The 27,010-nt window shown below is 43.3% G+C and overlaps 1 protein-coding gene across 1 annotated transcript in view; it reads left to right on the top strand.

Annotated features, from left to right (window-relative positions):
• Window positions 1–27,010, top strand: part of WNK2 (WNK lysine deficient protein kinase 2) — a 128,360-nt gene that overhangs the window by 55,291 nt on the left and 46,059 nt on the right. Inside the window, 7 exon segments of the mRNA XM_035028982.1 lie at window positions 1,312–1,605; window positions 2,049–2,098; window positions 2,851–3,019; window positions 3,103–3,219; window positions 3,481–3,651; window positions 3,910–3,955; window positions 4,450–4,569. Of these exon segments, the coding sequence (XP_034884873.1) occupies window positions 1,312–1,605; window positions 2,049–2,098; window positions 2,851–3,019; window positions 3,103–3,219; window positions 3,481–3,651; window positions 3,910–3,955; window positions 4,450–4,569 (967 nt within the window).

Below are 27,010 nucleotides of genomic sequence, written 5' to 3'. Positions count from 1 at the left end.
CCTGGGAGCCCCTCCACCTTGCAGCCTGTTTCCTGGGGGCCTCTCACCTGGGGGACCACCCCCACCTGGCTTTCAGCCTCAACCGCTGTGTGCCTGCAGCGAGCCCTTGGCCTTCCGAGCTTAGACTCTCCCGTGTGGTGGGGCCAGTGGCCCCCTTTAGGCTTCGTGGTGGAGCTCTGTCCCCAGACCGCGTGGAGGGTCCAGGCATCACCCTGCACTTACCCAGTCTGGATCCAGTCTGGAATTAGACTCCCCGTCCTGAGAGCACATGGGTTCTCTGGGCCGTCGACTCTCAGTGTCTGATTCCAGAAAGGATTTGTTCTTGGCGAAGGGAGGGGTAGTTTGGGTTGATGACCAGGTGTGAGGAGGTGCTGCGGTCTGGTGCCTGATTGCATGAGCACCTGCCAGTCTGTTACTCGGGCTTACGCCCGTTCACAGGTCAGGGCTGTTTGGGGAAAGCCAAGGGAAGGGCCGAGCGGAGGCCTGGGATCTGCGGTGTCAGGGCCTGGCCTGGTGCCTTGCTGCCTTGCCAGCCTGGTGCGCTGAGTCGCTTGCTCAGCCGATGGCTGGAGAAGGCACTGTGAACTCAGAGGTCGTCGGCCAGGCCTGGTGGCCTCCCTGCTGTCTGTGGTTTATTGACGGGCTGGGCTGGCCACCTCACGGGCTTCCCTGTGCTGAGAGCGGACTCCCCTGAACACAGCAGCTGGGGTTCTTCCAGGAGAGAATGGGGCCACCAGGCTGCGGCTTCGGTATCCGACCCCACGCACCATGTTGCTGATCTATCCCACACCAGAAGGGCTAGCAGTGGGCCTGCCCGTTGCTGACCTCATCCCAGAGGTAGGGCGGGATGGAGGCTCCCGCTCGTCTACACCGGGGGGGGGGGGGCCCTCCTTCCACTTATCTCAACCATCCCACCAGGAGCTGTCACAGAGGGGACCGTGAGGAGTCCAGCCCACTGAAGGCCAAGGTCCCCGGGTCCCTCTTTGAGTGTGGCTGACAGGTTGGGAAAGGGGGCAGTGTGTGGGTCAGGCCCCTTGGGTGGCAGTGGGGGGCCGTGTTTGGTGCTAAGTACATGCCACCCATGGAGCTTCAGCTGGACTCAGCTGAGGGTTCGTAAACGAAGTGTGGTTTTAGGTTTGATTGTACACAAACAGGGACCCGAGAGTTTCTGCCGAATCTGGGTGCTAACGCGCTCTGCGGCCGTGGGTGTATTGGAGAGGGACTACGGGTGTGCTCGCCCGCCTTGGTCCAGGACCCTTGGCAGAGGCGTGGCCAGTCTCCGACTTGCATCCCTGTCCCCTGTGTCCCCAGATCCTGCTTGGCCACCCGCCTCCATACGCTACAGATGTCACCGCCCAGGTCCCCGTGGCGCCTGTGCCAGCCACCGTCCTCTCCCCACCTCTGCCGGAAGCGTTGCCGCCCACTGTCCCCGAGCTGCCTCAGCTCCCCAGCTCCCTGGCCCCTGCGGTGGTGGCTGCTTCTCAGGGCCTGCCCATCCAGACCACCCCGCTCCTGCCGCCTGCTACCCGCCCACCGCCGCTCACCGGGCCCGGGATTACCGGCCCCTGCCCAGCCGTGCAGCTGACGGTGGAGCCGGCCCCAGAGGTGTGTGCCCCCTGCCCTCGGGCTCAGCCCCTGACCCTGACCCCAGCGGCCCCCCGTGCGGTGGTATCAGGTCTCAGCTCTGGAAGTCGCGAAGCGCTCGGGAAGATGGAAGTGTGTGCCCTGGGCCCGCTGTTCTGTCCTCCGCTGTCCCCGAATGTCAGGCTTTCCTCGAACGCATGCCGCTGGAGAGCGTGGCGTTTACACGTGGATTTGCGGGGCCTTCCCTCAGGGGTCGCGGGAAGGCCGGTGGCAAGCCTTCCTGGGCCCATGTGCTCTCCAGTGGGGAAAATCAAAGTGGGTTAACATGTCACCTTTAGGAACTCCACAAGATAAAAACCCTCATACCGGCCTCACGTGGTCGGCTCTCCGGGCGGGGAGGTGGGGAGACAGCAGTCTGCGGCTCTACCACCGTGACGCGTCTCCTGTCCGCGGTTTTGTTTCAGGAGCAGGCCTCCCAGGACAAGCAGCCCGGCCCCCCGCAGAGCTGCGAGAGGTAACGGCCCCGTTGGCCCCTGGGGACGGTGGGGGCGGCCGTGGGCTCACCCTGCGCTCAGCCCACCCACTGCGCTTTGCACCAGCGCCCACTGCACCTTCCCCTCACGAGTCAGGGCTTCTAGCGGTGTCACCCATTTCCAAGCCTGACTTGGTCCTCTGGGCTCTGGCTGCTTCGTGCTCCCGTCCGTGTCCTGATCCTAGTGCCTGTCTGTGGTGCCCGGGATGTTCTATGAGGGAGAGGCAGTGGACAAAGAGTCAGCAGGCCTGGGGGCCAGCAGAGGATGGAGGGCAGGGCAGTCTGGCCCACCCCCTGGCCCCCCGGCACCACGGCTGCCAGCCACCCGTCATCACAGAACATGTCACGGTTGGGGAGGGATTGGATGCGGGCGGTGGCCGTGTAGCCCAGTGCAGTAGTCCCAGAGGGTTGTCGAGCTCCCGTTGCTGGTACACAGATGGGGAAGCTGAGCACAGGGGAGGATTTTCTTAATTCTGTCACTTTCTGCGAGCCCGTGGGGCCTGAGTCACAGGTCAAGAGTCAGCGAGCACAGAGGTCCCGGGTCAGACAACCCACCCATTCCCCACGACACCAGTGCTACCCAAGACAGAACTGCAGCAGAAGGGGCTGGGGGCCCCGAAGGTGGGGTCAAGGCTGGCTTCGGGCCCTCCAGGTTTTCTGGCCATTCCTGAAAATCCACGCTTCCCGCGTGAGGCTCTCTGCAGATTGCTGTCACGCTCTTGGTCTCCACACAGCTACGGAGGGTCCGACGTGCCCTCTGGCAGAGAGACGAGCGACAGCTGTGAGGGTGCGTTCGGCGGAGGGCGGCTGGAAGGCAGGGCCTCCCGGAAACATCACCGCCGGTCAACACGCGCGCGCTCCCGCCAGGAGAGAGCCAGCCGCCCCCGGCTGACCATCCTGAACGTGAGTGGCCGGCAGGGCGGGCCGGTGGTGCAGGGCTCCCCGGACGCGGCCTGCTCCGGTCTCAGCACCTGAGTGTCCCGTAGGTGTGCAACACGGGCGACAAGATGGTGGAGTGCCAGCTAGAGACACACAACCACAAAATGGTGACGTTCAAGTTCGACCTGGATGGGGACGCGCCTGATGAGATCGCCACCTACATGGTGAGGTCGGGTGCCTTCGCGGGCCGGAAAGGCCGTCTCCTGTCCGGGGGGCCCCTGGCCTCTGCAGGTGGCTGCCCGCCCCAGGCGGTGCTGGCCCGTCACCTCGAGGGCTGCCTCTCTCGTGGAGCCAGCCGCCTGGCTGGGGCTCCCCTCTCGGGCTGAGTGCAGAGCAGAAGTGAAGTAGATCCACCAGGGAAGAACCGGCACGCGCCTCCCCCCACCTCCCGCGGCCCCCCAGCAGCGTTCCCTGTCCCGTTGCAGGTGGAGCACGATTTCATCCTGCAGGCAGAGCGGGAGACGTTCATCGAACAGATGAAAGACGTCATGGACAAGGCAGAGGACATGCTCAGTGAGGACACAGACGTCGACCGTGGCTCTGACCCTGGGACGAGCCCACCGCACCTCAGCACCTGCGGCCTGGGCACCGGGGAGGTGAGTCCCGGGTGTGGGGTCCCGGGAGGGCCAGGGCTTGCTGACGCCCTAAACCTAGGCTTTGTGCACACGAGGCCTGCCCGAGGTGCCTGTGAGTCACGCAGTGTTGGGTGAGGTGGCCGGGAGGGTGGGCACCTTCAGTTCGGTGGGAAACGTCAGAGCTCCAGAGGCCCCTCGGATGTTTTGAGGCCATGCTGTGCTCTGCAGGAAGTCCTTGTTCGTGTGGTCTGCTGATTTCTGACCCTTTACCTCCACCAGGAGAGTCACCAGTCCCAGGCAAATGCTCCTGTGTATCAGCAGAACGGTACGTCTGCCTTCTGGGCCCCTTCTGCCAGCCAGACACATCTTTGGAGGAGGCATTTCCATCCCCATTCTTTTTCTGTCTTTTAGTGGGCATTTGATCAGACCCCACTGAGCATATCGTAAGGGGGTTTGGTCATCACCAGGGGTGGGGGTGGTTGCTGCAGTGCGTGGGGAGCGTCTCCCCAGGTGTGGGCAGGGCTGACCTGAGGAGCTGGGCCTGGTGCTGGTGGGGACTGAGCGCGGTGTGGACTCACCGCTGCCTCCTGTGGCCCCGGCTGGCATTACCCTTCGCTGACGGCACTGCAGGCATCCCAGGAGCTAAGCCTGTGTTTGGGGGTGTTGTGTGAGCCCTGCCAGTAGCCCCTGACTGGGCTGCATATGCCCCCCCACCGGTGTGAGTTCTCCAGTGCAGGTCTGGTGCCAATGGTGGGGGGTCCCGTTGGCCACAGGAGAAATTCACTTGGTCTCCCTTGCTGCTTTTGCCCTGCTCCATAGTCCTGCACACAGGGAAGCGGTGGTTCATCATCTGTCCAGTGGCTGAGCACCCAGCGGTGGAGGCCCCTGAATCTTCGCCCCCACTTCCTCCAAGCTCCATGCAGCCAGAAGCCAGCCAAGGTAGGAGCAGCTGGAAGTTCCAAGCCCTTCTCCCTGGTAATGTGGTGTGCTGGCCCCCCCCAGCACAGTCACCCTGCAGCCCAGAGCAGCCTGGGACCACGTCATGTCTGCATCCCTAGCCTGGTTTTCCTCCTAATGAGCCCAGTCAAGGTGGCACGCAGGCTTGAGCCAGTCCTTACCTTCATGGTGCAGGGGACACACCCGGACTGCTCAAGAGTGTACTGGGAGGTCTCTGCCCTTGCTCTCTCTTACCAGTGTGGGCACGTGGCTCCCACCTCTCACTCCTTCGCTCTGTGTGACTCACCTGCAGGGACATGCTCCTCCTGGCTCTGCTTGTTCTGGGGGTGGGGTGGGAAAGTTCCTTTCAGTGCTAAAACTCTGATTTTAGATTGTTCCCAAGGAAATCTGCCTGATACTGATCTGCCCCTGTGTGGACAGATGCCAGCAAGCTTGCCCTTGGGGCTGTCGGTTAAATCCTGATTCTTTGGTCCCTTGGGAGGCTGAAAATAGTCACTTGAACAGATTTTAGGTTTAATTTCCTGTAAGCTGGCAGGAAAAAGTTGCCAATTATGTAACTTGACCTAACTTTATAGCACATTTGTGAAAAATGTTTGTAAATCATTTTTCATTTTGTATCTTGTGCTCCCAATGACTTCCATCGTACTTTTGGAGATTTGTTCCTATGGGGAAAAGGTCAGCCTAATAACAAAATCCCAGTGGAGCCAATAACAGAGACCTGGTGACCTCAGATAAAGGGTCTGTCCCAACCTGGGTGAAGGATCAGGGGGGCAGCAGCATTGTCTGCAGTGGCTCCGTTTTTAAAATAAGAATATGCTCAACTACTACTTGGTTTTAATGCATACATATGTAGTTAACTGGGGGGGAAGATCCTTCTAGAAGTAAAGCTGATTTTTGGTGTGCTGCAGTGATTCATGGGCCGTGCCCAAGGTAAGCCCTAGTTCCCTCATCTGTGCGCTGATCTCAGGAAACCTTTTGGAGCCAGTTTATTTGAAAAAAAAAAAAAAAAAATTAGCTACTTCCAGGGATGGCAGACCTGTTCATTCGGATGAACACTGAGGATGATCAGAGAAGTTGGATGAATTATAAAGATCGTCGGCTTGAAGGTATTTGGGCATCTGACGACAGTGCAGATCAGGCCAGGGTCCAGGGTGGGATGGAGACCAGGATTAAAGGGAGCCCAGTGCTGGGTCTGCTCCCCTGGGGGCAGTTCCCATTCCTGCAGGGTGACTGAGAGGCTGAGCACTGAAGCTTTGACAGCTCACCAGCCCCGAGAAAAGGGGCTGAGTCCTGCTGGCGAAGTGACAGGCCAGGCAGAGAGAGGAGCTGCCTCAGCACGATGCCCACATTAGGGTGACCTCAGGGTGCCTGCTGTGTGCTTAGGCAGAAGCACTCAGGTCCTTTCTGCAGGAAGGTAGCACTGTCTGGACCTCACAGTTGACAACTTTATGAACACACTATCTGACTCATAGTAAAAAATAGGCAGAGATTTTGGTTTTGGGTAAGATGGAGTGTGCACACAGCACCAGCCCTTCACTTCCTGAAGCTAGCTATATGCTGGGACCAGTGCAGAGCACAGCTCTTTGAGACTTGGGAAGTAAGTAGCAACTTAGGATGGGGAACTAAGGAGGATGGGGAAGTGCACCAAAATTCCAGGGATTCCTGGGCTAGTGTGAGCTTGGCATTTCCCTCTGATGCCTCAGGACAGCATGAAGCCTGGGAGTGAATGCTGGGTGCAGACAGGGAAGCTCCAGGAGATGCCCACTAGTTTTGGCTTGCAGAGCAGGAAGAAGAAGGAACTCCTAAAGCTCAGAGTATGGTGTGGGTCCCTCGCTGTTTTCTTCCCCCTTGTTTTGTGCCCCAGGCCACAGACAAGTTCTGAGGGGTAGCAGCAGTAACAGGAGCCAACATGGTGATATAAGGGAGAGCCCTTCTCTGCTGGGTGGAGCCAGGGCTCAAAGGTTATAGAACCAAAACCCATTGCTTTTTTTCACTTTCTGTTCTCCAGCCACTTGGCTCTGCTCCTCACAGTTGTGGAAGTGAATGGTTTCTCTCTAGGGAGCTGGAAAGGGGAGTCCCGTGGATCAGGAAAATCACGCAGAAAGGAGGAGCTTGGGAAAGCAACCCCATAAAGTTGTTGATGAACTTCTGGGTTTGCCCCTGACCTGTGCGTGTATGGATCTGATTTTAATTAGCATATAATAAACTGAGAACTGAGGTGATGGATAGACTGGCCTCTGAGTGCTACACACATGTTTCAGGTCAGATTAGAACTGCAAAGACACTGACAACTAAACTGGTGTTATAGCCACAGGTCATAGAAGATGAGTCGTAACTCTCAGCTTGAATCTAAGTAGGTCAATTGCTTGCTAAAGGAAAAATATCAGCCTATCACCATAGGATGTAAACAGACTTAGGGTGTCATAATATTCAAAATCCAATCCAGTCTGATTCAACCAGTGCAATCCAAATACTTATCAAATGAAAAACCATAAAAATGCCAACTTGCTTTGGAAAAGGACAGCCAACGCTTAGCAATGGCAAGATAAAATAGACGTTGGGATGATCTCACAGAGACTTTAAAGAAACTATTGTAAATATGCTTCAACAAGCAGTCACAAACATTCTTGAAACAAATGTTAAAGTGGAAAGTATCTGTGAAGAAGTGGGATACAAAGAGGAGACACATGGAAACTCGAAAACTGAAAACTAAGATACCTGAACTAATCAGAACTTAGAAAAAAATGAATAGAGCTTCACGGGCTGTGGAACAGAAATGGAGGTCTAACATTTGTGTCATCGGTCCCAGAAGCAGAAGAGAAAGAGTGCAATGCTGAAAAAATATTTGAGGAAATAATGTGGAAAACTTCCCAAATTTGGTGAAAGACAAGCCTATAGATCGAAGGAGCTGAATGAATCCCAAAAAGTATAAACCCAAAGAAATCCATACCTGGACACATCATAAACTGCTGAGAAATAAAGATAAAAAATTGTGAAAGCAGCCAGAGGAAAGGACCTCGATGTCAAAAGTATTTCTACATTCTTTTTTTTTTTTTTAAAGATTTTATTTTTATTTATTTATTTGAGAGAGAGAATGAGAGACAGAGAGCACGAGAGGGAAGAGGGTCAGAGGGAGGAGCAGACCCCCCGCTGAGCAGGGAGCCCGATGTGGGACTCGATCCCGGGACTCCAGGATCATGACCTGAGCCGAAGGCAGTCGCTTAACCAACTGAGCCACCCAGGTGCCCCAAAAGTATTTCTACATTCTGACTGAAGTGGTAAAATACTGATTCTAAGTAGACTGGAAAGTTAAGTATGCATTTTGTAAGTCCTATGGCAATCGCTAAAAGAATTATAGAAAACAATGTAGTCAAAATTATAATGGATAAAGCTATAATACAAAAAAAGAGCCCCCCCCAAAAAAGGAAAGAAAGAAGAAAGAAGATTTTTTAAAAGAGGGGAACAGGGAACAAACAAATCACAGACCTACATCTAAACATAACAGTAATTGAATTAAATGTAAGTGGTCTTAGCACATCATTTAAAAGACAGAGATTGTGAGAGTAGATTAAAAGAAAACCCGACCTAATTATTTGCTATCTATAAGAAATTTCAAATATAATAAGTGGGTTTAAAGAAAAAGCATGAAGATATACCATGCAAACACCAATCAAAAGATCATTGGCATGACTATTTAATATCCTACAGAATAGATTTTAGAGCAAAGAAGATTACCAGGAATAAAAAATGGCAACAAAAACAACATTACAACCTAGAAAAAAATGGATAAATTCCTAGAACACCTAACCTTTCAAGACTGAATCACAAAGAAATAGAAAATCTGAATAGACTGACTACAAGTAATGAAATTGAATCAGTAATTTAAAAAGTCTGCCCAAAAACAAAAGTCCAGGATCAGAAAGCTTCAGGTGAATTCTACCAAACATTTATTTTATTTATTTTTCTCATAAGGGAAATTTAAGTTTTTTATTAAGAAAATAAAAACAAACTACAACAAAACGTCTGCAGCTGAAGTTTTGTTTTTTTTTTTTTTAAAGATTTTTATTTATTTATTTAACAGAGATAGCACAAGCAGGCAGAGTGGCAGACAGAGGGAGAGCGAGAAGCAGGCTCTCCGCTGAGCAGGGAGCCCAGTGCAGGGCTCGATCCCAGGACCCTGGGATCATGACCTGAGCCGAAGGCAGACGCTTAACGACTGAGCCACCCAGGCGCCCCTGCAGCTGAAGTTTTATATAGAGAGCAATTTATAGCAAGAAATACTTACAAAACAACAAAAATTTCAATTCAATTATTTATACTTCTACCTTAAGAAACCAGGGAAAGTACATCTGAAACTAATTAATACTTTATGTCAACAACATTGGAATCAGAATAACTTTTTTTGAGTGATACTCAATTTTTTAATTTTAGTTTTTAAAATTTTTATTTTAATCACCTGGGGCTCATCACAAGTACCCTCCTTAATCCCCATCACTGATTTCACCCATCCCCCACTCACCTCCCCTGTGATCCCTGAGTTTGTTTTCTGTAGTTAAGAGTCTGTTTCTTGGTTTGCCTTTCTCTTTTTCCCTTTGCTCATTTTTTTCTTAAATTCCATATATGAGTGGGATCATATGGTATTTGTCTTTCTCTTACTGAATTAATTTCACTTAGTGTTATGCTCTCTAGCTCTATCCATGTTACTGTGAATGGCAAGATTTCATTCTTTTTTATGGCTGAATAATATTGCATTGTATATATGTGTACACACTACATTTTCTTTATCCATTCATCAACTGGTGGATACTTGGGCCACTTCCATAATTTGGCTATTATAAATACTGCTGCTATAAATGTCAGAGTACATATATCCTTTTGAATTAGTGTTTTTATATTTCTTTGGATAAATACCCAGTAGTGCAATTGCTGGATCATAGGGTAGTTCTATTTTTTAACTTTTTGAGGAACCTCCATACTGTTTTCCAAAGTGGCTGCACCAGTTTTCATTCCCACCATTAGTGCACAAGGGTTCCTTTTTCTCCACATCCTCGCTGTTGTAACACTTGTTTCTTTTGTTGTTGATATTAGCCATTTTGACAGGTATGAGGTGATATCTCCTTGTAGTTCTGATTTGTATTGCCCTGATGGTGAGTGGTGTTGGGCATCTTTTCATGTGTCTGTTGACCACCTGTATGTTGTCTTTGGAGAAATGTTTATGTCTTCTGCCAATTTTTAATTAGCTTATTTCTTTTTTGGGTGTTGATTTTATAAGTTCTTTATATATTTTGGATACTAACCCTTTATCAGATGTGTCATTTTCAAATACCTTCTCCCATTCCATAGGTTGCCTTTTTTAGTTTTGTTGTTTCCTTTGCTGTGCAGAAGCTTTTTATTTTGATGAAGTTCCAATAGTTTATTTTTGCTTTTGTTTCCCTTACCTCAGGAGATGTGTCTAGAAAAATATTGCTATGGCTGATGTCAGAGAACATACTGCCTGTGCTCCCTTCTAGGATTTTTATGGTTTCAGGTCTCACATTTAGGTCTTTCATCCATTTTTAATTTATTTTTGTGTATGGTCCAGAAGAAAATGGTCCAGTTACCTTGTTTTCATGTAGCTGTCCAGTTTTCCCAGCACAGTTTGTTGAAGAGACTGTCATTTTCCCATTGGATATTCTTTCCTGTTCTGTCAAAGATTAATTGACCTTATAATTGTGGGTTTATTTCTGGGTTTTCTGTTCTGTTCCTATTGATCTATGTGTCTTGTTTTGGTGCCAATATCATACTGTTGTGATTATTACAACTGTGTAATATAACTTGAAGTCTGGAATTGTGATGCCTCCAGCTTTTCTTTTTCAAGACTGCTTTGGCTTGGGACTTCTGTGGTTCCCTTACAAATTTTAGGATTGTTTGTTCTGGTTCTGTGAAAAATGCTGTTGGTATTTTGATAAGGATTGCATTAAATGTGTAGATTGCTTTGGGTGGTATGGACATTTTAAATATTCTTCCAATCCATGAGCACAGAATGTGTTTACATTTCTTTGTGTCCTCTTCAGTTTCCTTCATCAGTGTTTTATAGTTTGCAGGGTATAGGTCTTTCACCTCTTTGGTTAGGTTTATTCCTAGGTATCATTATTTTTGTTGCAGTTGTAAATGGGATTGATCCCTTTGTCTCTTTCTGCTGCTTCATTATTGGTGTATAGAAATGAAACAGATTTCTGTATGTTGATTTTGTATCCTGTGACTTTACTGAATTTGTGTATCAGTTCTAGCAATATTTTGGTGGAGTCTTTCAGGTTTTCTATAGAGTCATCTGCGGATAGTGAAAGTTTGACTTCTTCCTTGCTGATTTGGATACCTTTTATTTCTTTTTCTTGTCTGATTGCTGTGGTTAGGACTCCCATTACTATGATGAGTAAGTGGTGACATTAGACATCCTTATCTTATTCCTGACCTTAGGGGAAAAGCTTTCAGTTTTTCTCTATTGAGGATGATGTTAGCTGTAGATTTTTCTTTTTTTTAAAGATTTACTTATTTATTTATTTATTTTAGAGAGGGGAGGAGGAGCAAGGGGAAAGAGAGAATCTCAATCAGATTCCTGCTGAGTGCAGAGTGCGATGTAGGGCTCGATCTCACGACCTTGAGATCATGACCTGAGCCAAAACCAGGAGTCAGAAGCTTAACCAACTGAACCACCCAGGCGCCCTAGCTGTAGATTTTTCATGTATGGTCTTTATTATGTTGAGGTATGTTCCCTCCAAACCTACTTTGTTGAAGGTTTTTATCATGAATGGATGTTGTGCTTTGTCTCATGCTTTTTCGGCATCTACTAAAATGATCGTACGGTTCTTATTCTTTCTTTTACTGATGTGTGATGTATCATGTTGATTGATTTCCCAATATTGAACCAACTTGCAGCCCAGGAATGAATCCCACTTGATCATGGTGAATGAGTTTTTTAAAAATGTATTGTTGGATTCAGTTTGCTAGTATTTTGTTGAGGATTTTTGGATCTGTGTTCATCAGGGATATTGGCCTGTAGTTCTTTTTTAGTGTTGCCTTTTTCTGGCTTTGGTATAATGGATATGCTGGCCTCATAGAATGAATTTTGAAGTTTCCCTTCCTCTTCTATTTTTTGGAATAGTTTGAATAGTTTGAGAAGAATAGGTATTAACTCTTCTTTAAATGTAAAATTCACCTGTGCAGGCATCTGGTCCTGGACTTTTGTTGTTGGGACTTGTGTTTGTTGGGAGTTTTTTGATTACTGATTGAATTTCTTTGCTGGTAATCCATCTGTTAAAATTTTCTATTTCTTCCTGATTCAGTTTTGGGAGGTTATTTTTCTAGGAATTTATCCATTTCTTCTAGGTTGTCCAATTTGTTGACATATAGTTTTTCATAGTATTCTTTTATAATTGTTTATATTTATTTCTGTGGTGTTGTTATTTCTCTTCTCTCATTTTGATTTTATTTATTTGAATCCTTTTTTTCTTACTGATTTTTTTCAAAGAACAGGACCTGGTTTCATTGATCTGTTCTACTGTTTTTTTTTAGTTTCTATATCATTTATTTCTGCTCTAATCATTATATTTCCTCCCTTTTGCTCGTTTTAGGTTTCGTTTGTTTGTTTGTTTTCTAGCTCCTTTAAGTGTATGGTTAGGTTGTTTATTTGAGAATTTTCTTCTTGAGGTAGGCTTGTATTGCTACATACGTCCCTCTTAGAACCACTTTTTCTACATCTGAAAGGTTTTGGACTGTTGTGTTTTCATTGTCATTTGTTTTCATGCGCTTTAAAAATTTCCTCTTTTATTTCCTGTTTGACCCATTCATTATTCAGTAGCATGTTATTTAACCTCCATGTTTTTGTGGTCTTTCTGGGTTTTTTTCTTGTGGTTGACTTCTAGTTTCATACTGTTGTAGTCAGAAAAAGTGCATGGTATGACTGATCTTTTTAAATTTCTTGAGGCTTGTTTTGTGGCCTAATATGTGATGTATTCTGGAGAATGTTCCATGTGCACTTGAAAAGAATATGTATTCTGTTTTAGGATGGAATGTTTTGTATACATCTGTTATGTCCATTTTGTCCAGTGTGTCACTCAAAGCCAGTGTTTCCTTCTTGACTCTTCTGTTTTGATGATCGGGTCCATTGATATAAGTGGGGTGTTAAAGTCCCCTACTATTATTGTAGTATTATCAATGAGTTCCTTTATGCTTGTTATTAACTGTTTTATGTATTTGGGTGCTCCTATGTTGGATGCATAAATATTTACAATTGATGTGTCTTCTTGTTGGATTGTCCCCTTTATTATTATATAGCATCCCTCTTTGTTTCTTGTTGCAGTCTTCATTTTAAAGTCTATTTTGTTCAAGATAAGTATTGCTGGTCCAGCTTTCTTTTGACATCCATTAGCAGGATAAATGTTTCTCCATCCCCTCATTTTCAATCTGCAGGTGTCTTTAGGTCTGAAATGAGTCTTTTGTAGGCAGTATATAGATGGGTCTTTTTTTTTTTTTTAATCCATTCTGTCACCTTTTGTCTTTTTATTTTTTTTTTTAAGATTTTATTTATTTGACAGAGATATAGCGAGAGAGGGAACACAAGCAGGGGGAGTGGGAAAGGGAGAAGCAGGCTTCCCGTTGATCAGGGAGCCCAATGCGGGGCTCAATCCCAGGATGCTGGGATCATGACCTGAGCTGAAGGCAGGCGCTTAACGACTGAGCCACCCAGGCGCCCCACCCTTTGTCTTTTGATTGGAGCATTTAGTCCTTTTACATTCAGAGTAACTATTGAGATATGTTTATTGCCATTTTATTACTTGTTTTGTCATTTCTGAAGATTTTCTCTGATCCTAGGTTGGGTTGCTGGTTTCTTTAGTGACATATTTGTATTTCTTTCTATACTTTGCATATTTGTTAGTCATTTTTTCCATATGGTTACCATTAGGTTTGTATATAACATCTTGTGCTTACAACAGTCTATATTAAGTCAGTGATCATTTAAGTTTGGACCTATTCTTTACTCCTCTCCACATTTTAGGTATATGGTGTCATATTTTATGTTCTTTTATGAGTTCCTTGACTGAATTTTTACAAAATACTCATATTTACTGCTTTTGTGTTTCCTGCTTTATACTGTCACTCTTGGTCTTCTTTCTACTCAAAGATTCCCCTTTAATATTTCTTGCAGGGCTAGTTTAGTGGTCATGAATTTCTTTAGCTTTTGTTTGTCTGGGAAAATCTTTATCTCTCCTTCTGTTATGAATGATAGCCTTGCCGGATAGAGTATTCTTGGTTGCAGGTTTTTCTCATTTAGCGCTTTGAATATATCATGCCACTCTCTTCAGGCCTGCAAAGTTTCTGCTGAAAAAATCCCCTGATATACTTATGCAGTTTCCCTTGTATGTAACTATCTTGTCTTGCTGTTTTTAATATTTTTTCTTTATCACTATATTTTGCCATTTTAATTACAATATGTCTTGGTGTGGATCTGCTTTTGTTGATTTTGATGGGAGTTCTCTGTGCCTCCTGGATGTGGATGTCTGTTTTCTTCCCCAGATGAGGGAAGTTTTCAGCTATTATTTCTTCAAACAAATTTTGTGCCCCCTTTTCTCTCTCTTCGTCTTGTGAGATTCATATAATACAAATGTTATTACGTTTGATGGAGTCACTGAGTTGCCTCTGTCTGTTCTTGTTTTGCGTAATTCTTTTTTCTCTCTTTTGTTCAGCTTGATTACTTTTCATTATTTTGTCTTCTAGGTCATTAATTCATTCTTCTGCTTCTTCCAGCCTGCTGTTCATTCCATCAAGTATGTTTCTCATTTTGTTTATTGAATCCTTTCCTCTGCTATGTTATTTGTTATCTCTTTTAAGGGTCTCAGTCATGTCTTCTACTCTTTTCTCAAGTCCAGTGAGTATCCTTTTGATCATTGCTTTAAATACTCCCTCAGATATGTTACGTATATCTGTTTCAGTTAGGTCTCCAGCTGTTATCTTGTCCTGTTCTTTCATTTGGGATAAATTCCTCTGTCTTCTTGTTTTGTCTACATCTCTGTGCCTGTTTCTGTGTGTTAGGAAAGTCAGCTATGTCTCCACTTCTTGAGGGTAATGGCTTTATGAAGAAGAGGTCCTGTAGTGTGCCCTGTGATGTAGTGTCCTCTGTTCCCCAGGGTCTGGCACTTCAGGGAGTGTCTCCAATGTGTGTTTTGTGGGCTATGCTGTTGTGTCCTGGCTGCTTTATTTTTCAGGCCAGTCAACTTCAGAGGCTCTCTTTGTCTGCTGTGGGCAGTGTTTGGTCCCTGGCCTGAATGTGGCGCATCTTAATTAGATGTGCTCTTGTCTGCTTGTGAAATGAGACTTGCCGCCACTGTTGCCAGAATAGAGGCCCTGCAAAACTCCCAAGTTGGGAGATGTGGTGTGGGCAGTGGTTTAGGCCAATCTCCTGGGGGAAGGAGTCCGCTGTACTGGGACTGAGACAGGTGTAACTGGGAAGTGCATTTTTTCTGGAGCATGGTCTGGAGTGGGGCTTGGTGTAAGCAAGTTAGGTAGTGAGTGTTGAGCTGCGCTGGTTCCTGCAGGTGGCCCTATGCTTACACTGAGGGGCAGGGGAGGGAAATGGTGCTGGAGAGTTCCTTTGTTCCTAGAGTGGTCTCTCTGTGAATGATGTCTCTTTGGGATATTCTCTGAGATGAGCACACAGCCTCCCCACTGTGTGCCTGGGCACTGTTCAGATCCCTGTTTCCACACTGTGTGAGTTGTTTGCCTGTCTTTTCTCAGAGCAGTGCAGTACCCTCTGGGCTCTATCCCAGCCAAGCCCACTGACTTTTAAAACAACGGGCTTTAAGCCCCACTGGTCGCAAGAACTCATGAAATTTTACCACTCTCACTTTCCAAGCCAATTGCTATGGGGATTGTTTTCCTCATGTGCTCCCCTTTATGTTAGTCTGTCTCACCCATCTGTGCAACCATGGCTCCTTCCCCACCACTGCAGCCACTGTCTGTTTCTCTCCTAAGTCCCTCCTCTGTGCTTCCTACCTCTTCATGTGGCCTTTTCTCTACCTTTAATTGTGGTATTTGTTCTGCCAGTCTTCAGACAGATTTCTGGGGTATTTAGGATGATTTCATAACTAGTTGTACTTGTGGGATTAGGTGAGCCTAGGGGCCTCCTACTCCACTGCCATCTTCCCATCTTGAATTCTACCAAACATTTAAAAAAAGTTAGTACCTGTCCTTTTCAAACTATTCCAAAAAGTCGAAGAGGAATGAATGCATCAAAACTGTTTCTGTGAGGCCAGCATTACCCTGACACCAAACCAGACAAAGACACTAACAACAACAAAAAAATTACAAATCGGTATCCTTGATGCACATAGATGCAGAAAGTCTCAACAAAATATTAGCAAATTGAATTCAACAATACATTAAAAGAACCATTCACCACAATGAAGTGGGATTTATACCAGGGATGTAAGAATGGTTCCACACTTATGCTACATTAACGAAAGAAAGGATAATTATATCTGCAGAAGAATAATTTGACAAAATTCAGTATCCATTTTTTTTTTTAAGTTTAAGATTTTATTTATTTGAGAGAGAGAGAGCATGACAGGAGAGGGTCAGAGGGAGAAGCAGACTCCCTGCTGAGCAAGGAGCCCAATGTGGGACTTGATCCTGGGACTCCGGGATTATGACCTGAGCTGAAGGCAGTTGCTTAAACAACTGAGCCACCCAGGCGCTCCTCAGTATCCATTTATGATAAAAACTCTAAACAAAGTGGGTATAGAAGAAATGTACCTCAACAGATTAAAGGCCATATATGACAACCGACAGGTAATGTCATACTCAATGGTGAAAAGGTGAATGCTTTTTGTCTAAGATCAAGAATGAGACAAAGATGTCCAATCTCATCACTTTTATTTAACATAGTGTTAGAAATCATAGTCACAGCAATTAGGCAAGAAAAAGAAATAAAAGGCACCCAAATTAGAAAGGAAGAAGTAGAATTATCACTATAAGCAGATGACATGATGTCATATATAGAAAACTATAAAGACTCCACCAAAAAAACTATTATAACTGATATAAGCATACCTCATTTTATTGTGTGCTTTATTGCATTTCACAGATACTGTATTTCTTTGCAGATTGAAGGATTTTGGCAATTCTGTGTAAAGGAAGTCTTTTGATGACATTTTCCTAATGATATTTGCTCACTTTGTGTCTCTGTGTCACATTTTGGTAATTCTTGCAATATTTCAAAGTTGTTCATTATTGTATTTGAATTACTGCATTCTCATGATAAAATTTGAATGGATGAAGAGTTGCTTTTTATGGATGAGCAAAGAAAAGAAAGTGGTTTCTTGAGGTAGAATGTACTCTTGGTGAAAATGCTGTGAAGATTGTTGAAATGACAACAAAGGATTTAGAATTTTATATAAACTTAGTTGACAAAGCAGTGGCAGCGTTTGAGAGGATTGACTCCAATTTTGAAAGAAGTTTAGTGGTATCAAGCAGCATTGCATGCTACAGAGAAATTGTTCCTGAAAGGAAGAGTCAATGTGGCAAACTTCATTGTATTATTTTAAGAAAATGCCACAACCCCCCCTATTTTTAGCACCATCACCCTGTTCAGGCAGCAGCCATCAACATCAAGGCAAGACCAGAAGTATGATTTTGACTCTCTGGTAACTCAGATGATGGTTAGCATTTTTTAGAAATAAAGTATTTTTATTTGAGAGAGTGAGCTGGGGCAGAGGGTGGGGGACATGGAGAGGGCGAGAGAGAATCTTAAGCAGGCCCCACACCCAGTGCAAAGCCCAGCTCAGGGCTCAATCTCACGACCCGAAGATCATGGCCTGAGCTGAAATCAAGATACACTTAACCAACTGAGCCACCCACACTGCCCAGAAATAAAGTAATTTTAAGTTAAGGTATATACAGTGCTTTAAAAAAAAAAAAAAAAAATATATATATATATATATATATATCGTTATTGCACACTTAACAGACTATAGTGTAAACATAACTTTTATATGCATTGGGAAACCAAAAAATTCATTTGACTCACTTTATTGCAATATTCATTTTATTGCAGTAGTCTGAAACTAAACCCACAATATCTCCAAGTTATGCCTGAAATGAGTTCAGTAAAGTTGCAGGAAACAAAATTAACGTACATAACTCAGTTGCATTTCTATACGTTAGTAATGAATTATCAGAAATTGAGAAAACAATCCCATTTACAATTGCATCACGAAGAATGAAATACCTAGGGGTGCCTGGGTGGCTCAGTCATTAAGCATCTGCCTTCGGCTTGGGTCATGATCTCAGGGTCCTGGGATGGAGCCCCGCGTTGGGCTCCCTGCTCAGCAGGAAGCCTGCTTCTCCCTCTCCCGCTCCTGCTGCTTGTGTTCCCTCTCCCGCTGTGTGTCTCTCTGTCAAATAAATAAATAAAATCTTTAAAAAAAAGAGGAAGAATGAAATACCTAGGAATAAATTTAACCAAGAAAGGGAAAGATCTGTACTCTGAGAACTATGACATTGATGAAAGAAATTGATAATTCAAATAAACAGAAAGATATTCCTTGTTTATGGATTGGAAGAATTAATACCGTTAAAAGGTCCATACTGTGCAAAGCAATCTACAGATTCAATGCAGTCCTCAAAGTACCAATAGCATTTTTCACAGAACTGGAAGAGTCCTAAAATTTGTGGAATCACAAAAGACTCTAAATAGCCAAAAGACCCCAGAGAAGGAAGAACAAAGGTTGGAGGTATCATGCTCCCTGATTTCAAGCTATATTACAAAGCCATAGTAATCAGGGGCGCCTGGGTGGCTCAGTCGGTTAAGCATCTGCCTTTGGCTGAGGTCATGATCTCAGGGTCCTGGGATCGAGCCCTGTGTTGGGCTCCCTGCTCAGCGGGGAGTCTGCTTATCCCTCTTCCTCTGACCCTCCTCCCTGCTCGTGCTCGCTCTCTCTGTCTCAAATAAATAAATAAAATCTTAAAAAAAAATAGTAATAAAAAAAAAGTATGGTATTGGCTTGAAAACAGATACAGATCAATGGAATAGAATAGAGAGCCCAGAAATAAACCCATGCATATGTGGTCAATTCCGTGACAAAGGAGGCAAGAATATACAGTGGGGAAAAAGAATGTCACTTCAACAAATGGTGTTGGAAAAATTGGACAGCTCTGTGCAAAAGAATTAAACTGGACCATTATCTTAGTCATATACAAAAATATATTCAAATGGATTAAAGACTTGGATTAAAGCTCCTAGAGGAAAACAGACCATAAGCTGTTTGACATTGGTCTTAACAGTATTTTTTTGGACCACTCTCCTTAGGCAAGGGCAACAAAAACTAAAATAAACAAATGGGATTACATCAAACTAAAGAGCTTTTGTACAGTAAAGGAAATTATCAAGAAAACGAAAAGCAACATTTTGAGAGAAAATGGGAGAAGATATTTGTAAACCATATATTTGATAAGGAGTTAATATCTAAAATATATAAAGAACTTATACAAGTTAATATTAAAAAAAAAAATGGGCAGAAGACTTGAACAGACATTTCTCCAAAGAAGACATCCAGATGGCCAAAAGACACATGAAAAGATGATCAACATCATGAATCCCCAGAGAACTACAAATCAAAACTGCAAGGAGGTATCACCTCACACCTGTCAGAATGGCTAGAATAAAAAAGACAAGAAATAACAAGTGTTGGTGAGGATGTGGAGAAAAGGGAACTGTTGTGCACTGTTGATGGGAATAACTGGTGCAGCCACTACAGAAAACAGTATGGAGGTTCCTCAAAAAATTAAAAATTAGAACTGCCATATGACCTAGCAATTCCATTTCTGGGTATTTATCCAAAGAAAATGAAAACACCAATTTGAAGGGATACATGCACTTCTGTGGTCATTGCAGTATTATTCACAATAGACAAGATATGGAAGCAACCTAAGTATCCATCAGTAGATGAATGGATAAAGAAGATGTGAGATACACACACACACACACAGAGGAATATTAGCCATAAAAAAGAATGAAAGCTTGCAATTTGCAACAACAAAGATGGACCTAGAGGATATTATGCTAAGTGAAATAAGTCAGAGACAAATCCCATATTATTTTACTTATATTTGATATCTAAAAACGAACAAAAAAGAAACAAATAAACAAGACAAAACAGGAACAGACTCATAGATAAAGGAAACAAGCTTTCTTTACCAGAGAAGGGAGGGGCTGGGGGATAAGTGAAGTATGTGAAGGGGATTAATTGGTACAGACTTCCCGTTTAAAATAAATAAGTCATAGGGATGTACAGTATAAGGAATATAGTCAATAATATTTTAAGAATTGTGATAAGTGGTAACTATCCTTATGGGGTCATTTTGTAATGTATATAAATATTGAATCAGTATGATGGGCATCTGCAACTAATGGGATATTGTATGTCAGTTATGCTTCAGTTTAAAGGGAAAAAAAATTACATAGTCCTAAAAGGGTCAATTCATCAAGATGACATAACAGTTCTAAATATGAATGCACCTAACAGCAGAGCTTTAACAATGGAACTTCAACAACAGAAGTCATTTTCTTTGGATAAATACCCAGAAATGGAATTGCTAGGTCATATGGCAGTTCTAATTTTTAATTTTTTGAGGAACCTCCATACTGTTTTCTGTATTTTTCTTTTCTTTTGAAAGGAGACATAGACAAATCTACAATTATAGTGGAGACTTTAACACTCTTCTCTCAGTAGTAAGTAAATATGTAAGTCAAAGAAGAAATCTCAAGGAAAATTAGAAACATTTTGAAATGAACAAGAATGAAAATGCAACATATTAAAATTTGTGGAACGCAGCCAATGCAGTAGAGAAAATTTTATAGCACTACATGGTTAGATTAAAAAGGAAGTCTCAATTCAATAACCCAAGCGTCCATCTTAAGAAATTTTTAAAAACTAGGAAAAAATAAATCCAAAGCAAGCAGAATGAAGGGAATAAAGAGCAGAAATCAATGAAATTTGAAATAGAAAAGACAACAGACAAAACCAATGAAACACAAAAAAAGCTGGTTGTTTGAAGAAAATCACTAATTATGATGAATCTCTGAGTACTTATATCAGGAATAAAAGCGATATCACCACAGACCCTGCATAAAAGAATAATAATCATGGAATCATAGTCATGGAATACTATGAACAAACCTACCCACATGAATTTAACAACTTAGATGAAATGGACTAATTCCACAAAAGCCACAACCTGCTAAAACTCATCCAAGATGGAATAGTTAACCTGAATGCTCCTGTGTCAGTTAAAAAGATTGAATTTATAGTGAAAAATCTCCCCAAAAAGTATGTGTATTGTTGTCTCTAGAATGATCCTGTGGGAATTATAAAATAGTAGATCACTCACACACTCGTGGTGGGGTGTAGTGGGGAAGAATTCTTAAAACACAAAAGATAAGGAAGGAGAGAAAAAGTAACATCGAACATGCATGACACATAGAAAATCATTAGTAAGATGGTAGTTTTTACCCAAATAGATCAGTAATTAAATATAAATGGACTAAATATCAAAGATTGCCAAATGTGAAAAAAGAGAACAAACCAATAACAAACTAAGACCTAAGAATACAAAAAGGTAACATAAAGAAATGGAAAAAGCACGGCATGCAAATACTAAAGAAAGCTAGTGTAGCTCTTTTTGTATCAGACAAAATAGGCTTTAAGGCAGACATAATGGTGAAAAGTTCAGCTCTCCAGGAAGAAAGAATAATTCCATATTTCTGTGTCTTTAGTAACATAGCCTCAACATATATAAAGCAAAAACTGACAGAAGTAAATGAAGAAATAGACCTGCAATTGTTATGCGAGTTTTAGCCTTTAGAACACGACGACAAAAATCAATAAGGATATAATGGATTTTAACAATAGAATTAACAATATTGGTCTGTATGTAGAACACCCAGTGGCCGAAGAATACACATTTGTTTTTAAGTCCACATAGAGTATTTTTAAATTAGCTATATGCAGGACACAAAGCAAATCTCAGTAAATTCCAAAGGATTAAAATCATTCAATGCATGTTCTCCAACTACATTTGGACAGAAGCTGGAATTCAAAAACAAGAGATCCCTAAAAAGTCTCTTTATATTTTTCAGTTAAGAATTGTGCTTATAGGGCGCCTGGGTGGCTCAGTCGGTTAAGCGACTGCCTTCAGCTCAGGTCATGATCCTGGAGTCCCGGGATCGAGTCCCGCATCAGGCTCCCTGCCGAGGCTTCTCCCTCTGACCCTCCCCCTCTCATGTGCTCTCTGTCTCAAATAAATAAATAAAATCTTTAAAAAAAAAAAAAGAATTGTGCTTATATATATATATATATATATATATAAAGAAAATGCACTTATAAATATCCCATGAAGCAAAGAAGAAATTATAATGGAAATTAAAAAAATACTCTGGTTAAGGACATGAAAATCATGCAAATAAAAATATTACATATCAAAACTTGGGCATGCAGCTAAAGCTATAATTTTGCAGGAATGCATATATTAGAAAGGAGAAAGGGCTAAAAATAATGTCCGATACAAAAAGAAAAACCCAAATAAAGAGGAAATACAACAGATAAGAGTACAAATTAATAAAATATAAAACAAACATACAAAAGAGTGTTAACAAAGCTTGAAATTGGCTCTTTGAAATGTCTAATAAAATTGGTGTGCCCCTGATGAGACTGACTATAGAAAAGACAAGGCACAATCTCAGGAATTGCTGTAGTCTGACTAACACTGAGAAAAAGAGGAAAATATATTATGTGTAACTGCATGCCAATAAATTTCAAAACATGGATGATGTCTTGGAGAAATATAACTTACCAAACTTACATAAGAAGATACAGAAACTCTGAAAAGTGCTATAAATATTTTTTTAAAAAATCAGTAATTAAAAACCCTCTCACACTTGTCCTTTGTGGTGGCAAGATTTCTGGAAGAGCTCAGGGTGTTGTCTTCCAGGGTGAAATACAGGCAGAAAAGAGAATTATTTCTGTTCAGAAAGATTCTGAAGTTCTGGGCCAGAGTCCACCCTGCAGAACTAGGAGTCCTGTCTCTGAAGCAATTATGTGGACAGGTGGCTGGATGCACAGACAGGTGCATATCCCTGGAGTTGGAAATAGGGACAGTTGTTCCCTGCCACATGAGGGAGGGGTGGATGCTGCATTGTCTCAGCCAACAAATGTTCATCAGAGTGAAATGGATGAACTCAGCCAGATGTTGGAAAATAGGTGATAGCTGTTGAAAAAAAGGGAAAGGACAAATGGAATTCATGTAAGGAGTAGAGAACTCTGCTCAGATTAAAACCACAGAGAGAGAAACAGGCCCCTCCAAGGATAACTGGAAGGAGTGATGTCAGCAGGATGCAGCATAGGAGGTACCAGCCTTCATACCCCCATACAAACACTGAGACATCTATCCATTAATGGAAACAGCCTTGGGAGGGCTCAAGTGTCCAGTTAAGAACCTTTGGCAACATAGTGGAGCAAAAATGCTATTGCATAGAAAGGATCGCTGGGGAGACAGGCTTATGTGAGACATCAGGAAATGGCTAGGATCAAAAAATAAGGTGGGGCTCTCTGAGTCCCATGGTGGGTGCCATCATGGGCCCCAGTGGCATGCTCTGGGGAGGACCTTGGAGGACCTTGGTAGCCCCTGTGGCCGCCTGGGCTCCCCACAGCTTTCACAGCAGAGGACTCATATGCTAGTTGGCAGACCCCAGTGGCCTGCTTCACAAAAGACATAGTTTTTGCCACGGGCATAACCAACGGCCATTGCTACCATAGACCCCCTAGGGAAGGAGATGCTGCTGCACCCCCTTTCCAGAAGGATCTGCTCTCTTGTGCAGTCTCCTCAGATCAGGACTGCCTGCTGCCTCCCCAGCCCTGTGCAGATCCCAGGCCCCTGGCTGCTCTGGGTGCACCGGTGCTTCAGACTTCAGCTCTATGGCAACTCCACACTCATGCACCCGAGGCACTGGGGCCATCATCACTGTGGGCTAGGCAGTGCTCCGGAACCTGGAGCCATCATCCCTCTGTGAGTGCCTGCACTCCAGACCCCTGTTCAGTGTCTGGACCATGGGCACCTGCACATCAGACACCAGTGCCGCCACTCTATGAGGGTGCCCACCAGCTGGACCCACCCCCCGGGATGGATCACCTTAGCTGCAACATCCCATGGCAGAAAAAGGTCAGGAGGTACCCAGCAGCCTTCACCATTGAAGACCCCAACAGCCCGCACGGCCACTGCAGCCACCTGCAGTTTAGTTTAGGGTCCCTGCCACCTGTGCTGACGCTCACCTTGGCTGATAGATCTGCACAGAGACTACACTGCTGGGCCTGTCCTGTAGCTGGAACCACCACAGCTGGTATCCTGCACCCACTCACAGGTGGTCTTCCCCAACCAAAACCCATCTGTAAAGGCTACAAGAGATGACTGTGTTCATCAAATGCAAAGTTAGCAACACAAGGCTACAAGAAACAAAAAAGCAGGGAAACATGACACCACCAAAGGAACACAATACTTTTCCTGTAACAGATCCCAGAGGTTGAAGATGTATGAACTGTCAAAGGATTCAAACTTACTATTTTAAGGCAGTTTGGTGAGCTACAAGAAAACTGTGAAAATAAAAGGAAACCTTGTCTAGAATGGAGTTCAGAGGCTGGCAGGGGGAGCTCTCACACCAAGCACTGGTTGTCAATTACAGATCCAATAGGAAGAGAAGGACCTCACAGGTGGATGCTACTTTACTACTCCCGCAGGAGGGAGGAAGTTTTCTTCCATCCCCGCAACAGCCCAGTCAATGAGAGGCAGTCACAGCTCAGCTAGTGAGAGGCCACTATACTTCCAGCTCCCAGTTCGCTCCAATAGGCTTTTAGTTTACAACAGCCCCTCCCTACACCCCCTTTCCTCTCTAAAAGAGCCTCTTCTCCTTTTGTTCTCCCAACTTGCCTATGCTTTTGTCATAGCTTGCTTTTGCCAGATTGCAATTCTCTCTTATTCCCAAATAAACCCATATTTGCTGGTAAAATAACTGACAGTTTTATGTTTTTAAGTATATTTTTAAAATATTTTTTTAAAGATTTTATTTATTTGACAGAGAGAGACAAAGTAAGGGAAGGAACACAAGCAGGGGGAGTGAGAGAGGGAGAAGCAGGCTTCCCGCTGAGCAGGGAGCCTGATGCGGGGCTCGATCCCAGGGCCCTGGGATCATGACCTGAGCTGAAGGCAGACGCCTAGTGACTGAGCCACCCAGGTTCTCCGACAGATTTGTTTTTAAGGTTAACAGACTACGTGTAAAGAACTCAACAAAATCAGGAAAAAAGTATGTGAAGAAAATGAGAAGTTCAGTAGAGAAACAGAAGTCATGAAAAGAACCAAATAAATATTGGAGCTGAAGAATACAATGAATGAAATGAAAAAAATGCAATAGACAGCATGGATATCAAACTTGATCAAGCAGAAGAAAGAATTTGTGAACATCAGGACAGGTCATTTGAAATTATATAGTCATAGGAGAAAAAAGAAAGAAGAATGAAAAAAAAAGTGAAGAAAGCCTATGTGAATTACGGGGCACCATCAAGCAACTAATATTTGCATTGTGGGAGACCCAAAAGAAAAGAGAAAGAAAGGGCAGAAAGCTTATTTAAGAAAATTCCCAAATCTAGAAAGAGATATGTACATCCAGGCACTTGAATCTCACAGGACCCCAAACAGATTCAACCCAAATTCACCAAGACACATTAAACTATCAAAAATCAAGACAGTGATAATTTTGAACACAGCAAGACATGGGAAGAAACCCACTTCATTTCAAACAAGTGAATACCTGCAAGGCTTTCAGCAGATTTCACAGCAGAAACCTTGTAGGCCAGGAGAGAATGGAATGACATATTTGAAGTGCTGAAAGTAAAAAACTGACAACTAAGAATACTGGCAAAGCTGTCATTCAGGAATGAAGGAGAAATAAAGACTTTCTCAGACAAAAGCTGAGGGAGTTCACCACTATACCTGCCTTAGAAGAAATGCTAAGGAAAGTTCTTCAGGCTGAAGTAAAAGGATGCTAATTAGTAACGTGAAAACACATGAAAGTATAAAACTTACTGGTAAAAGCACATACTCATTCAGAATATGATGGCTGTGTCTAAATCACTTAAATCTAGTATAAATGTTAAAAGACAAAAGTATTAAAAAAACTATAGTTACAATAATTTTAATGGATACAAAATATAAAAAAGATGTACATTGTGTTATCAAAACATAAAAACGTGTGTGGGGGAAGTATAAGTGTAGAGTTTCAGTATGCAATTGAAGTTATCAGCTTAAAATGAACTGTTATAACTATATTTTTATTTATTTATTTACTTATTATTTTTTTAAAGATTTTATTTATTTGACAGAGAGAGACACAGTGAGAGAGGGAACACAAGCAGGGGGAGTGGGAGAGGGAGAAGCAGGCCTCCCGCCGAGAAGGGAGCCCGATGTGGGACTCGATCCCAGGACCCTGGGATCATGACCCGAGCCGAAGGCAGACGCCTAACGACTGAGCCACCCAGGGGCCCATAACTATGTTTTTAAAGTAAGGCTCATAGTTATCACAAATAGCTCTAATATACAAAATAAAGAGAAAGGAAACAAAGCATAACACTACAAAAAATCATCAAATCACAAAGGAAGACAGCAAGAGAGGAAGAAAGGAATAAAGGAACTATAAAACTGCCAGAAAACAATAAGATGGCAATAGTAAGTCCTTACTTATCAATAATTACTTTATATGTAAATGGATTAAGTTCACCAATTAAAAGATATAGACAGTATAGACTTAAATACCTCACTTTCAACAATGGATAGATCAAAGTCAATAAGGAAATATTGACTGGAATGGCATTTTATTATAAATGGATTTAACAGGCATGTACAGAATACCTCCTTCCCACCTCAAACAGTAGCAGAATACACAATCTTAACAAACATGGAAAATTCTCCAGGATAGATCATTTGTTAGATCATGAAATTGGTCTTAACAAATGTAAAAGGATTGAAATCACATTGTTGTCTTTTTTGACTATATGGTATGAAACTAGAAATCAGTGACAGGAGGGAGGCAGGAGAATGCACAAATACATGGAAACTATAAAACATACTTCTGAATAAACAGTGGGTCAAAGAAGAAGTGAAAAGGGAAATAATAAAATACTTTGAGACAAATGAAAATACCAAAACTTATGAGATGTACCAAAAGCAGTTTTAAGAGGAAAGTTTATAGTGATAAAAGTCTACATTAAGAAACAAGAAAATCTAACTTCACACCTCCAAGAACTGGAAAAAGAAAAGCAATCCAAGTGCAAAGTTTGCAGAAAGAAGG

This window comes from Mirounga leonina, unplaced genomic scaffold (genome assembly GCF_011800145.1).
Source record: "Mirounga leonina isolate KUSES-001 unplaced genomic scaffold, KU_Mleo_1.0 Mir_224, whole genome shotgun sequence".
In the NCBI taxonomy this organism is placed as follows: domain Eukaryota; kingdom Metazoa; phylum Chordata; class Mammalia; order Carnivora; family Phocidae; genus Mirounga; species Mirounga leonina.
This window is presented reverse-complemented; position numbering and strand designations above follow the sequence as displayed.